Source organism: Lycium barbarum, chromosome 9, assembly GCF_019175385.1.
Source record: "Lycium barbarum isolate Lr01 chromosome 9, ASM1917538v2, whole genome shotgun sequence".
Taxonomy (NCBI): domain Eukaryota; kingdom Viridiplantae; phylum Streptophyta; class Magnoliopsida; order Solanales; family Solanaceae; genus Lycium; species Lycium barbarum.
In genome coordinates, this window is record NC_083345.1 from 12,201,068 (window position 1) to 12,217,109 (window position 16,042).

Consider the following 16,042-nt stretch of genomic DNA (forward strand, 5'->3'; position numbering starts at 1 on the left):
CATGTGTTCAAGCTTGACCAAGCCTTATATGATCTAAAATAAGCTCCTCGAGCATGATAAGAAAGATTGTCAAAAAGAATTCTTGAAAATGGCTTTACCAGAGGAAAGATCGACAACACCTTATTTCTGAAGAAAAGAGGAAGAAATTTGTTGATTTTCTAAGTCTATGTTGATGATATCTGTCACGACCCAACCCCGTGGGCCGTGACAAGTGCCCGAATTGGGCACCCAAACACAATCACAAATCCGGGCGGCAAACAGATGACTTATACTGACACAAATATCAAACGCTGCCTTAGATTATATCAAACACATCCAGGTATATAACAGAAGCCGACAAGGCGGTGTTTCAAATTTATAAGATTTTCAAAGAAAATTTCGGCAGAATTTCCTTTGTTTTTCGGACTATCCAAAATAACCCTGTACACAGCAAATTCCAACAAAGGCCACACAGGGCCAACAGAACAACATATACATGTGCGAGCCGACAAGGCTGCCATTACGAATGGGTACGCCCCAAACATAAGTCATAGACATAAAACGCATCAACAACTACAAACAGACCCACACCGATGTCCACAGACCTCTAAGAGTAATGACCGTATTATGTGGCAGGACAGGGCCCCGCCATACCCAAATAAACACCTACGAATACAACATAAGGGAGTTATACCACAAGCTAGCTCCGGAACAAAGGAGCAGTCCAAAATAGCTGAAATAGTGTCCTAAGCTGGCGGATCTCCGAAACGAGCGTCTGTACCTGCGGGCATGAACGCAGCCCCCCGAAGAAAGGGGGTCAGTACGGAATATGTACTGAGCATGTAAAGCATGAAATGTAGTAATAGACTCATAAGGAGACAAAGTATGTAGGACCCAATGCAGCAATCAGAAATTCATAAAACTTGCCTTTGGACATATTTCATCTGTATCATTCTCATATCAATATCGTTATAGAGTTTTGTAATCAAAGTTGCAAAATCATTCTGTATATAACATATATAACGTGTCCCGGCCCTTTAATGAGGGACTCGGTAATTAAAATCATAGCATCATAAACATAAACATAGACGTGTCCCGGCCCTTTAATAAGGGACTCGGTAATAGGGAATATGCCCTCCTGGCCACCATCTCCATATCATCATGTCATCATATCATCATATACATAGATATATAACGTGTCCCGGCCCTCTAGTGAGGGACTCGGTGATTAATATAGTAAATATGCGCACGAGAACGTGTCCTGGCCCGGGACTCAGTGAAGGATATAGCGGTAAGCACGAGCAGAATAAATAGCAACCACATATATGCAATTCATCTTTTTGAGACTCAGTGGATAAGCAACTAACCAGCTCTAAAGTGTAAAAATAATATTCATATTCAGTTCATCTTAAGTCTCATACAAACTATTACAAGAAACGTTTCAGATTTCATGTACGTATATCGCTTCAACATGGTATAGCTTTTGAAAGTCAAGTATGTCTCTAGTTGTGAAATTCTTTAAGTATAGGAACTTTCATGCATTATTCATTAGTCAATCATATTGTAGGCACATGACAATAACCTTAATGAAATATAGAATCATAAGTCATACATGAAACTAGAGAATAGAATCTACCCCAAGGTTCATATCGTTTCACACTTACGTCTAGGACATGCCAAAAGAAGAAGGAATAGGCTTTACATACCTTTTGCGTTTAGTTGTATTCTAACTTGTACTTGCTGCCCAAAAAAACTTATCCTATATCAAGATGTGAAGAACTACAATTAGTCTACAAGGGCATTCAATACGTATTGTGACACTCATAATTCCTTTCTAACAATTAAACGACGTTTCGTTCGCATTCAAACCAACTAGCGTTACAAGCTAACATTGCTAATCGTTCTTTCATATATTAATCAAGACTTGTTTAAACATGACTTAGGGAACTTGGGCAGTCCATACACCATTCAAAACTGTTTCATACACATGGCTAAACAACACACATAGCATTTCCATTCTCACTTAGCAATTTTCCAGTTTTTAACTTGCAACAACAACAACACGTTTAATGACATTACTTTCATGATTTTTGGAACTGTTTTAGCATCATTTCCATTCTTATAACAGCCCACCATCATTTCAGTTTCAGCTTGAATCAATGCACTTTACTTTCACTAAACGTTTGCAACAAGAATCAACATTCAACACACACAAATTCACTTCTAACATCAAAACTGTCCACAGTTTTGGACTGCCTATACACTTCATCATAATTCATTTCTTTAACACCTCAATTCACATATTCAACATGCATACAATGCACCACAATGTCCATAACAACAACAATCCAAATGTGACACAAAACAGTCCCTAAATCTCCCCTAAAACAGTCCCTTTTTACACGGCTACAACACCCTTCCCACAATTTCGTGATTTTCATCCGTTTATCCAACTACAATACATTCAATCCATTTCCAATACATGTTCAAGAAGATAAAGCATGACTTCATTAGAACCTTCAACTCACGGCTCATTTTCATTTCAAGAAAAAAAAACAGTCCCATATCCAACATACAACATCACAACCAAACTTCTACAAATCTTTGTTCATTTGCCTATGTTGATACATATTCAATTCATCAACAATACATGCAAAATGAAATCAATCATGACTTCACCTCACTCACGGCTAACTCTTTACTTCAACTACAACAACAATCCAACAACAACATGCATGAACTATACATTCAAATCGTCATACAACACATGAAAAAAATTATCAACTCTTACCTTGTAACTACACTTCAATCGGCTAGCCTTCACTTTCACTTCTTGGATTTTTTTTTTAACACTTGTTCTTGCTATATCAATGGATTCTACACGTTAATATACCTTCAATGGAGTTAAATTGCTTGAGAAACTGAAATTTTTGGATCAATTTTTCTTCACCATTTTCGGCTAGCTCTAGCCGTGAGTCTCTCTTTCTCTCTCTAAGTGTTCTACACTTTGGAATGTTGTAATGAGTTGTGAAAGTGTGGAGTGGACAGATTTTTTTGTCTCTTTGTCCCCTCCATGCCTTGGACATGTGGATCACACTAATTTTGGGTCAAGATTCCTTGACCAAGGCATTGAAATGCACGGCCAAGCATGGCCTAAAAGTGGGCTGTTTTTTTTTTGTTTTGTCTTCCCAATCCCACTTATTAATCCAAGTGTGATTAGTTTAATCCCAATTTTCCATTAACACTTCCATGCCAAACGAAAATTGTAGACAAATTGTGATTCGAAACGAAACCGGAAGTTAAAATTTCTACTTCGTATCTTAAGATAGTCTTGTCTTTAACTTGTCACTTTTAGTTTAAAACGTCCCAATGTATGAAAATATAGGATGTAACATTCTTCCCCCCTTTAGAACATTCGTCCTCGAATGTTACATTAGTGTTGCCTAAGCATACTTAACCTTTCACCCTTCCTAGTCAATCTTATCCTTCACAACCTCACAGCCTGTCTTACCAATACATTTGCATCCGTCACAATTCATTTTCCTCTGTATTCTCATCTTAATCATACTACTACTCCTTTTTACTATAAACTCGACATAATTTATCCCTATTTTTTTTTTTTAACAACAAAGGGAAAAATATATGACAGTGTGGAGCCTGGATCTATCAATGCATATACATCTTGGGAGGAAATCGATAATATACCTGTAACAACATTCGGCGACGCTTCCTGATCCTGTCTGCTAGCTAAAGCATATAAGCGGTTTGAAGGACCGCCAGAACTAGAAGCCCCTCCACGGCCTCTGCCACGGCCTGCTGGTGTCGGAATACCTTGTCCCATAGGACGCATGGCAACTGAAGAAGAAGAACCAGCAACTGACCCCGTAGGCTGAGCTGCACCATCTGCACCACCCCCAAATCGACACTCCCTCATGGTATGGCCTTGACGGCCGCAAGAGAAACAAGCACCAGTAATGCGGCGGCATTCCCCCAGATGGCGCCTGCCACATCGAGGGCACTGTGGTATAGATGGCCTCGTCTGGCCTGAATCCTTGTGCATCTGGAAACCTGAAGTCATGGAGCTTTGACCAGCTTCTGAATACCCTGTGCTATCAAACCTCCTACCAGTGAATCGTGGAGGTTCACTCCGTGCCGGCTGAGAAGGGTAGCTATTATGCTGTTGTTGGGGCTGCCCGCCCCGAAACTCACCAGAATACCCAGCTGACCTGGCCCGCTTGGGCGGTCTCCTATCACGATCTCTACCCGATTGATCCCTACCAGCATAATCGGCCCTGTATCGGTCCTCCATACCCTGGGCATGGGCTTGTAACCGGGCGATATCCATATCTGTCTGTGACGCCATCGCCATGCAACCGTCAATCAAGTAGCGGTCCAATCCTATCACATACCGGTGCATACGGTCAGCCATATCCGCTACTATAGCAGGGGCATATCGAGCCAAAGAATCAAACTCCAGGTTATACTCGCGAACACTCCGGCCGTTCTGCCGCAACTGTAAAAATTTATCAACCCGTGCCCGCCGTAACTCCGGGGGCAGAAAGTGGCGGAGAAAAGCAGTCACAAACTCATCCCAAGTAGCTGGGGAAGCCCCCTCACCTCTGGACAGCTCCCAAGACTCATACCAATTGGCAGCAACATCTCGTAATCTGTGTGAGGCTAACTCAACGGACTCGGTCTCTGAAGCCCTGACCAAATCCAATGAGCGCCGCACTCCCCGAATGAAGTCGTGGGGGTCCTCCTCGGGCTTAGATCCGTAAAACTCTGGGGGACGGCATGTCAAAAAGTCACGAACCCTCAGGCTATCACGCCTGTCATCATCATCATCATCTCTCTGTCCGCGTCTGCGAACCTGTCCCGCTACCAAAGTAGTCAACAACTGTACGGCCTCCCTCAATGTCCTATCCTCCGCCCCTGGCTGAGGAGCTGGAGGCGCGGGAGCTGGAGCCTCTGGAGCTAATGGTGATGCTGCTCCAGACTCCTCTGATGATGAAGACATAGCAGAGTCTGCTGGCCGGGACGCAATATCACGCATCATCTGAGCAAGGGTCCGAGTACCCTTCTGATCCCGACTGGTCTCTCCTACCACGCCCTTTTTCTTCTGGGCAGCCGTTGCCTTTTTTGGAGGCATCACTGAAAGAAAAACACAACAACTGATCAGAACAGAGTCATCCTAATAGCACAGCTCTATCGCACGATCTAAGATTTCAAGAAAGGAAACGCCCTAAATGTCCTGTAGCTTCCTGATTATAGATGTGGTGCACAACACACCGATAAACAAGACTCTACTAGACACAGTCTGTAGACACTCCGAGGAAGAACCTGGCTCTGATACCACTTCTGTCACGACCCAACCCCGTGGGCCGTGACAAGTGCCCGAATTGGGCACCCAAACACAATCACAAATCCGGGCGGCAAACAGATGACTTATACTGACACAAATATCAAACGCTGCCTTAGATTATATCAAACACATCCAGGTATATAACAGAAGCCGACAAGGCGGTGTTTCAAATTTATAAGATTTTCAAAGAAAATTTCGGCAGAATTTCCTTTGTTTTTCGGACTATCCAAAATAACCCTGTACACAGCAAATTCCAACAAAGGCCACACAGGGCCAACAGAACAACATATACATGTGCGAGCCGACAAGGCTGCCATTACGAATGGGTACGCCCCAAACATAAGTCATAGACATAAAACGCATCAACAACTACAAACAGACCCACACCGATGTCCACAGACCTCTAAGAGTAATGACCGTATTATGTGGCAGGACAGGGCCCCGCCATACCCAAATAAACACCTACGAATACAACATAAGGGAGTTATACCACAAGCTAGCTCCGGAACAAAGGAGCAGTCCAAAATAGCTGAAATAGTGTCCTAAGCTGGCGGATCTCCGAAACGAGCGTCTGTACCTGCGGGCATGAACGCAGCCCCCCGAAGAAAGGGGGTCAGTACGGAATATGTACTGAGCATGTAAAGCATGAAATGTAGTAATAGACTCATAAGGAGACAAAGTATGTAGGACCCAATGCAGCAATCAGAAATTCATAAAACTTGCCTTTGGACATATTTCATCTGTATCATTCTCATATCAATATCGTTATAGAGTTTTGTAATCAAAGTTGCAAAATCATTCTGTATATAACATATATAACGTGTCCCGGCCCTTTAATGAGGGACTCGGTAATTAAAATCATAGCATCATAAACATAAACATAGACGTGTCCCGGCCCTTTAATAAGGGACTCGGTAATAGGGAATATGCCCTCCTGGCCACCATCTCCATATCATCATGTCATCATATCATCATATACATAGATATATAACGTGTCCCGGCCCTCTAGTGAGGGACTCGGTGATTAATATAGTAAATATGCGCACGAGAACGTGTCCTGGCCCGGGACTCAGTGAAGGATATAGCGGTAAGCACGAGCAGAATAAATAGCAACCACATATATGCAATTCATCTTTTTGAGACTCAGTGGATAAGCAACTAACCAGCTCTAAAGTGTAAAAATAATATTCATATTCAGTTCATCTTAAGTCTCATACAAACTATTACAAGAAACGTTTCAGATTTCATGTACGTATATCGCTTCAACATGGTATAGCTTTTGAAAGTCAAGTATGTCTCTAGTTGTGCAATTCTTTAAGTATAGGAACTTTCATGCATTATTCATTAGTCAATCATATTGTAGGCACATGACAATAACCTTAATGAAATATAGAATCATAAGTCATACATGAAACTAGAGAATAGAATCTACCCCAAGGTTCATATCGTTTCACACTTACGTCTAGGACATGCCAAAAGAAGAAGGAATAGGCTTTACATACCTTTTGCGTTTAGTTGTATTCTAACTTGTACTTGCTGCCCAAAAACACTTATCCTATATCAAGATGTGAAGAACTACAATTAGTCTACAAGGGCATTCAATACGTATTGTGACACTCATAATTCCTTTCTAACAATTAAACGACGTTTCGTTCGCATTCAAACCAACTAGCGTTACAAGCTAACATTGCTAATCGTTCTTTCATATATTAATCAAGACTTGTTTAAACATGACTTAGGGAACTTGGGCAGTCCATACACCATTCAAAACTGTTTCATACACATGGCTAAACAACACACATAGCATTTCCATTCTCACTTAGCAATTTTCCAGTTTTTAACTTGCAACAACAACAACACGTTTAATGACATTACTTTCATGATTTTTGGAACTGTTTTAGCATCATTTCCATTCTTATAACAGCCCACCATCATTTCAGTTTCAGCTTGAATCAATGCACTTTACTTTCACTAAACGTTTGCAACAAGAATCAACATTCAACACACACAAATTCACTTCTAACATCAAAACTGTCCACAGTTTTGGACTGCCTATACACTTCATCATAATTCATTTCTTTAACACCTCAATTCACATATTCAACATGCATACAATGCACCACAATGTCCATAACAACAACAATCCAAATGTGACACAAAACAGTCCCTAAATCTCCCCTAAAACAGTCCCTTTTTACACGGCTACAACACCCTTCCCACAATTTCGTGATTTTCATCCGTTTATCCAACTACAATACATTCAATCCATTTCCAATACATGTTCAAGAAGATAAAGCATGACTTCATTAGAACCTTCAACTCACGGCTCATTTTCATTTCAAGAAAAAAAAACAGTCCCATATCCAACATACAACATCACAACCAAACTTCTACAAATATTTGTTCATTTGCCTATGTTGATACATATTCAATTCATCAACAATACATGCAAAATGAAATCAATCATGACTTCACCTCACTCACGGCTAACTCTTTACTTCAACTACAACAACAATCCAACAACAACATGCATGAACTATACATTCAAATCGTCATACAACACATGAAAAAAATTATCAACTCTTACCTTGTAACTACACTTCAATCGGCTAGCCTTCACTTTCACTTCTTGGATTTTTTTTTAACACTTGTTCTTGCTATATCAATGGATGCTACACGTTAATATACCTTCAATGGAGTTAAATTGCTTGAGAAACTGAAATTTTTGGATCAATTTTTCTTCACCATTTTCGGCTAGCTCTAGCCGTGAGTCTCTCTTTCTCTCTCTAAGTGTTCTACACTTTGGAATGTTGTAATGAGTTGTGAAAGTGTGGAGTGGACAGATTTTTTTTGTCTCTTTGTCCCCTCCATGCCTTGGACATGTGGATCACACTAATTTTGGGTCAAGATTCCTTGACCAAGGCATTGAAATGCACGGCCAAGCATGGCCTAAAAGTGGGCTGTTTTTTTTTGTTTTGTCTTCCCAATCCCACTTATTAATCCAAGTGTGATTAGTTTAATCCCAATTTTCCATTAACACTTCCATGCCAAACGAAAATTGTAGACAAATTGTGATTCGAAACGAAACCGGAAGTTAAAATTTCTACTTCGTATCTTAAGATAGTCTTGTCTTTAACTTGTCACTTTTAGTTTAAAACGTCCCAATGTATGAAAATATAGGATGTAACAATATCATCTTTAGTGCCATGAATGATTCACTGTGTGAAGAATTTGCAAAGCTCATAGGGACTGAATTCGAGATGAGCATGATGAGTGAGCTAAACTTCTTCCTTGGTTTGCAAGTAAAACGATCCTCAAAGGGCACTATGATCAGTCAACAGATGTACAGCAAGAAGCTACTCAAGAGATTCGAAATGGAAAATTCTAAGCCTATTGATATTCCTATAGCTACTGCCACTCGACTTGACATGGACGAACATGGTGCTCTAGTAAATGAAAGCATGTATAGGGGCATCATAGGACCTCTATTGTACTTAATGGCTGGAAATATTGATATATTTTTTAGTGTCGGGTTGTGTGCGAGATTTCAATCATGTCCCAAAGAATCTCACTTGAAGGCTGCAAAAAGAATCTTGAGATATCTCAAGGGGACTCCAGACTTAGTCCTTTATTATCTATCAGGAGACAATTTTGATTTGGTTAGATATGCAGATGCTGACTATGCTGGTTATTTGTTTGATAGAAAGAGCACATCTAGAGTGACACATTTTTTGGGATCATGCCTGATATCTTGGGGTACGAAGAAACAAAACTCAGTGGCTCTCTCCACTGCCGAAGCTGAATATGTTGCTACTGCTTCTTGTGGTGCTTAATTTCTATGGATCAAGCAACAACTTGAAGATTTTGGTGTTCTCACTGATTGTATACCCTTGCTATGTGACAATAAAAGTGCACTCAACATGGCAAAAGAATCCAATGCATCACAAAAGAACCAAGCACATTGATGCCAGACACCATTTCCTAAGGGATAACATTGAAAAAGATCTAGTATGCATGAATTTATGCAAGACAAAAGGCCAAGTTGCTGACATCTTCACAAAGGCTTTGATCAGGGAGATTTTGAAAGAAATCGTCTGGAGTTGGGCTTGATCAAGCCTAGCTGATTTTCCTTCATAAATTGGCTATGTTAAGAGAAAAGTTACAATGTAATAAAGTGATTTTCGATGGCATCTAACTCACTCTTATACTGTTACAGGTATACCCACAAGACAGTCTCAAAAAACAACACAAACATATGTGACAGTGCAGATCCCAGAGTCTCTGCCGAAACCTTCCATAAAAAAGTCAAGGGGCCTGCTCCCTGTGACTCAGCTTAGTATTCTTTTCAATGCATGTATAAATTTGAAATTGTTATAGTGCCATGTCATCTCTGAATCGACTCACTCAACTGCCTAAATCTTCCTATAAATTTATGTTCTTCATTTCTCTCTCCTCGCTCAAGTCTACAAACCAACTTTACTTCCCCTCTCTCTTTCTCCATCACTCTAGATTCGTCTTTAACAGCTCTCTCTCTCTCCATCACTCTAGATTCGTCTTCAACACGGAATTCTCCATAACTAATCCAGAATCAAGTATGTCCACCATGGCTAAAACTGTCTACACTTCAACACCATCATATCCACATCTTCTACCTCTGTGACCAAATATCCAAGCTCTACAGACAACTATCTACTTGTTTTCTTCCCAAGATCCTAAATCTCTGGACCTCTATAATTCACAAGAATCAAACTCCAAGAAAAATTGTAGCCTTCCTGCCTATTTCTGACCAAATTGAACAGCTAGACACTATTAGTAGTGAGCATACTATGTCAGTCTTAAAGTTTTTCAAAAACACAGATAAATTGGAGGAAAGAGATAGTGAACTCGAGGTTGCGAGTCACCCTGCCCAAAGAGACTGAAGTACAAGGTCAAGAAGTCGCAAATAGAGTTGCTATCAATATGAAAAAAGGTGAGTCTAACAGAGTTGAAATGGACAAACTTGTTTCCACAGCATCTCGAGGTAATTCACTTTTCTTTGGAAGTAACAAGGGAATAGATGACTCATCCATAAAGTTAGATGGGTGTATTTCTATGAAGAAAAAGGGTGGATCAAATATCCTACTCAGCGAAGCTGAGATTTTGGCTGATTTTGCACAAACCTTGCAAGCCATGAAAAACGTGAGAGTGTTATCGGTAATTTGAAGTTTGGGTCTGTGAAGTTAACAAAGGACTCGAAAGAGGGACCAGACCCCTCAGCCCAAGAGGAATCTGAGTCTCCTGTACTCAGTATGCTTTCCATCTGGGATGCAACACTTGGTTCCTCAAAGGTAGATTTCGAATTCGTGGTCAACCCTGAACCTATATCCATGATTGTTGTACCTTTGAGTGACATGTCTCCTGAGAAAGAACTTGGGTCCTTTAGTCACACTATTGAGTCTGAGGGAGATGACATACGTATAATCTTTCGGAGAAAAAGAACTCATACGCATGAGATGCCTAAGGACAGAGCTTGCCACCATTGTAAAGAGCATCCCTACCAAAGCATCGAGAACCAGGCAAAGCAGACTGGCAGTCGAACTTTCCTTGGACAATGCTCTAAAGGCCAATAAATCTAAGGGTACTAGGCATACTAAATGACAAATTGTGTCTCATAGGGTGGATGATGGAGACATCGTGCTGGATGAAGATGTTGAGATTTCTGACAGTGATGATATTGTTGAAGGTGTGCTTCTAAGAAGGAAGTCATAGAAAACAAAAAGTACGGGGAGACCTACTGAAAATGACAACCACTCACTCATCACCGAGCCACGAGTTACTAGACCTCATTCCTCACTGAAGAGAACAAGTAGCAGTTAAAGGGAATCAGGTCTCTCTAAGCGCTAACGGAGTGGCAAAAGTGCTACTCAACTTGAAAGGGAACGAAAAGAAAATTTAAGGGGTCAAAAGGTATTGTTAGGAAGTGTATTTGATCCTGCTATTGCTGATCAATATGGTATGAAGGAGTTGCTTGAGGTAGTTGACTTCCAGATACGGAGTCACCTGTTTGTTCCACTTGTACCTGCTGTATCCGAGGCTGATGTGGCTGAGTTTTATGCAAATCTGTGCTACACTGATGATCGCACACTAATTGCATCAGTAAATGATTCTGCTTTCGAGCTTGATGAGGAGACACTTGGCAAAATACTGGGGGTTCCTACCGAAGGGATTAAGTTCATAGCTGGAGAAGAGGCATTAGATAGCTTCAAAGGTATAATCACCAAACGAGCAGACGGTATGCCAATGGCGAGATTTCACAAGAAAGAGCTAAAACCTGAGTATCAGCTTGGGTTTGAATTAGTCAACAAAGTGCTTCTACCACGGTCTGAAGGTCGCACTATTGCATCAGTAATAGATCTGGTTCTTCTTGAAGCTCTGTTCACCTTTCAGCTCATCTATTTTCCAGCGATCATGATCGAGCATATTATCAAGCTGTTAAATGCACGGGAAGGGCGACATGGGCTCCCTTATAGTTTTCTCTTGACCAAAAACATAGCGCATTTCCACATTTAGCATGGCAAGGTCACCAAGGGGTCTAAAAAGCACATGTTCACAGCAACAACCTAGGAGGAATGCGAATATGTGCCGAAGAAAGAGGGTGTTGGCGACATCTCCACCATCTCTGCGCTTCTTGAAGCTCAAAAGGTTGCAAATGCAGGAATTCTTAGGGTTACTACTGAAAACGATCATCTCAAAGCCGAGCTATCTGAAATGCCATAGGAGTCTAGCTCTTCTAGTGTTTTGGAGGCTACTAACGCTGAAATTGTGCGACTGAAGGTCGTAAATTAACGGCTTAAGCAAAAGTTTGATGCCATTCGTGACCAAATGCTACAAGATCAGTGCACCAATAATAAGCGTATTGATAAACTCCTAAAGGCTTTATCCCTCCATTCTTATCACCCTCTCCTTCCTGATTTTAAAAAAACGATTCTCTTTCTTCCTTAAGCCAGCCTTTATGCTATTTGTCTCCTTTTCTCTTCTGTATGATTTGGCACTGTACAATTTAATTTTTATGCACTATATTGATCTGATTGCTATCTCTTGTTTACCATCTCTGTTTTTTTGGGAGTTACTCTATCTTATGAAGTGTTACTTGCTTGCTTGCTTGTTCATAAATTGTTCGTGTCGTGTTGCCCAAATGGCTTCGAGTTAATGCTATTGAACTTCTTTTTACTTGTCAACTTTATTTCTTTTCGATGATACGAAAAGAGGGAAAATGGGGATGGTAGGAGGAGGTAGATGATGTGTAAAGAAAAGGGAAGATGATAAGTGTAAGGGGGAAGATGATATGTGTCATATGTAAGGGGAAGATGAAATAAATGTGTTGTTTGATAACATGTTGCTTGCTTTAAAATGGTCTGTTTTGCAAGGGGAATTGGTTCTCAGGGGGGACATCAATTTTGCGTTTGTCATCATCAAAAAAGGGAAATTGATAAGTTGTATTACATTCTATGTTTTGATGATTTGTCAAACAGCTGGAGAACCAAGAGGGACCTGGTCTACTATGTGTTCTCTTTGTACATCGTACAGTCAATAACAACAGTTGTAAAACTGCACTGCTCACTGCACACAACTACAATAGAGCTTCTGCGGCCGTGCTTTAAGTCAAACGTGGGATGAGTGGTCTCTATCTCATCCCACATGCTCCCCGATATATATACAACATGTTACAACACATTAAGTATCAATTGGAAAACCGAGAATCACTTTATAGTGCAGCTGTCACGTGATTCTTCAAGTGTTCAAAGTAAAGCTGACCACAAACTGAAGGACCAGATCCTAACAACTGAAGATGTCAATGTCTCTTAGTTTGTTTTGAGCTTTGTTTATGTTCTTTAACTTGTAAACCTACTCTTCTTTAAAGAGCTATTGTAGCCAGCTTAAATTCTCAGTAGTTATTTGTAGGCAGTTTACCTATTCAATCTATTGAGTGGTACCCTTGGCTATAGTTAGTCTAGGTGTACTAGTTGGTTTGGCTAGAGGTGGTTAAACTTAATTGAGTGTGTGGCTAGAGTTAGTCGTAGCGTGTAGCTTACAATAGGGTTATTGTAAGGGTGTGGGATTAAGGGTTTAATTCCTAGAATGCAACAGGTTGTAATCTGAAGTTACTTAGTGTAGTGGAGTTGAAATCCTACGTGGTAGGTCGTGGTTTCTAATCCCTTGAGCAAGAAGTTTTCCACGTGAATATCCGTGTTATTTACTTACTGCACTGTCTGAGGGAACTGGTAGACAACCAGGTCCCTTCATATATTGTTTGGCGGACGCATAGGTTTTATCAGAACCCTCACCAACTAGGTGGAAGTCCACAACCAACCAACTGAGCTACTAAGATCCCTACTTTTGGTAAAATGTTATCATATTTTGCATTGTTGGAATTTTCCATCTCTTTTACTGAATATGTTTCTTATTTATAAATTAACAACAATAAGTTTTTAATTGTATAATTTAATTGAGTAGATGCTGATTCTGTTCACAGTTAGATAAAATTAACCAAAAGTACCGTAAAGGTCCATTAGTATTTCAAGAATTATTTGTGTTCCTTTCATTTAGTTTAGAGTTAATTGACATGAGAAACCTTAAAAACCTAAGTTGCATAGACCACCCTTGTTATTCAATGGAACTCTGCTGAAAAATCCCTAGTTTGCCTCAAGACATCCTTAACTCCATCCTGTTAGAGCTGCCTATAAGTCTCTTTTACGGTTCAAAAGTAGCTGCAAATCATGGTGTCATTCCATCGATGATCCTGAGTTTATAAAGGCGCATCTACATAAATCACATGCCAATATTAGTCTTCAAAAATTTCTCTCTCACTTATGAAGAAACACCAACAGTTGGACATGACTTGCTTCCGTCTAATATCCTATCAACAGAAGCATCAATTAACATCGATTCCAAAGTTACGTTGCTCGACCCGCCGATCCCAATCCCATGATTCCTCGAAGGCGCTGCGTCCTCCTTTTTTGAAAATGTGTTCTTGCATGGCTTGGTCTTTATGAAAAATCATATCTGCATGATCTTATGGAATCCTGCTATCGCAAAATACAAACAGATCCCTTGGTTTAATTTTAATAGGGAAAAAGCTCAAATACGCCATTGAACTTTTCAAAATGACTCATTTATGTCACTCGTTAATAGTTGAGCTCATTTATGTCATCGCCGTGTTCGAAATGACTCATCCATGCCACTTGCCGATAAAAACTCAAATGGCTGATTTTCATAAAATCATATTTGACATGTGGCCTCCAATTAGAGGTCCATGTCGCCAAATAAAACCAGCCCAAATAAAATTAAAACCCATTCCAAATAAAATTGAAACCCATTAAAATCATAATCACTGTATAGCCGCCCATTAAAATAAGGGATTTTTACACTCTATAACAATTAGGGTAAAACAATTACCCGTTTTAACCAAAACAATTTACCCGTTGTAGCCGGTAGAGAGGTCATTGGAGGGTCGTCACCTTCATCCTCTTCGTTGTACCACCGGATCTCCACCGGCGAGGTCGTCTCCTTCATCCTCTCTCATGTACCACCGGAGAGGTCGTCTCCTTCATCCTCTACCATGTACCACCAGATCTCCACATGATCTCCATTATTATACAATTTTATACAACATAAAAGTGTGAATAAACACCTCTTGTATTTGTTTGTATAATATTGTATACCAGTGTAAAAGTGCGTATAAACACCTCTTATACATTATTATACACTTTTATACAAGGTTGAGACATTGTCTACAGTAGGTCTATAAAGTTGTATATTTCTGTATATTATTGTATACCGTGAAAAAGTGGCTATGGGAATGTAAATTAAAAATAGGAAAAAAGGCTCAAATATGACATCGAACTATCAGAAAAGGCTCATTCATGTCCCTCGTTAATAGTTGGGCTCAGAAATGCCACCACCATTAATTACCATTTTGGGTCGTATATGTCATTACTCACTAACAGTGCCATGTGGCATTATCTAAACCCTTCATTTTACGAGTGGCATATATGAGTCATTTTGTAGTTCAATGACATATTTGAGCCTTTTTCCAATTCCTATATCTCCATCTTTTCTAATTTTTATGTAACAAATTTATCTCTTATACTACTAATATTATTATTTTACAATGAAAAACTATATACGCTCTTGTTTAGTTATATTATGAATATAATCTTATTCTATATCATTCACACTTTTCATGTACTTTATGATTCTTTAAAAAGATCTTAAAAAACATAAATTCATTTAAGAAAAAGCAAAGACGGGTTAAAAGAGAGTACACTAATGAGGTAAGATGGGTATGAAAAATACATATGAGTGTGACAAGTTTGAGTCTTCTCCCAACCACTATTGACACTCCAAATTTCGCTCATAATACAACTCTCCATACTCATCTTATTAGTGTACTCTCTTTTAAACCCGTCTCTGTTTTTTCCTCAACGAATTAATATTTTTTTTTAGATCTTTTTAAATAGTCATAAAGTACGTGAAAAGTGTGAATGATGTAGGATAAGATTAGATTCATAAATGACTCATATATGTCACTCGTAAAATGAAGGGTTTAGATAATGCCACGTTGCAAAATCTGGTAGTACAGTAGTAGAGTACCCAAAATGGTAATGCGTGACATTTTTTAGCCCAACTATTAACGAGTGGCATTAATGAGCTTTTTCGCAT

The 16,042-nt window shown here is 39.7% G+C and overlaps 1 protein-coding gene across 1 annotated transcript; it reads right to left on the reverse strand.

Annotated features, from left to right (window-relative positions):
- Positions 1–387: 387 nt before the first annotated feature.
- Positions 388–5,051, reverse strand: LOC132610100 (uncharacterized). The gene is made up of 2 exons (XM_060324359.1): positions 3,685–5,051; positions 388–760 (listed from the first exon to the last, which is right to left on the reverse strand). The coding sequence occupies exons 1-2, from the start codon at positions 5,033–5,035 to the stop codon at positions 726–728; spliced, it is 1,386 nt and encodes a 461-aa protein (XP_060180342.1). The 5' UTR covers positions 5,036–5,051; the 3' UTR covers positions 388–725.
- Positions 5,052–16,042: the final 10,991 nt, after the last annotated feature.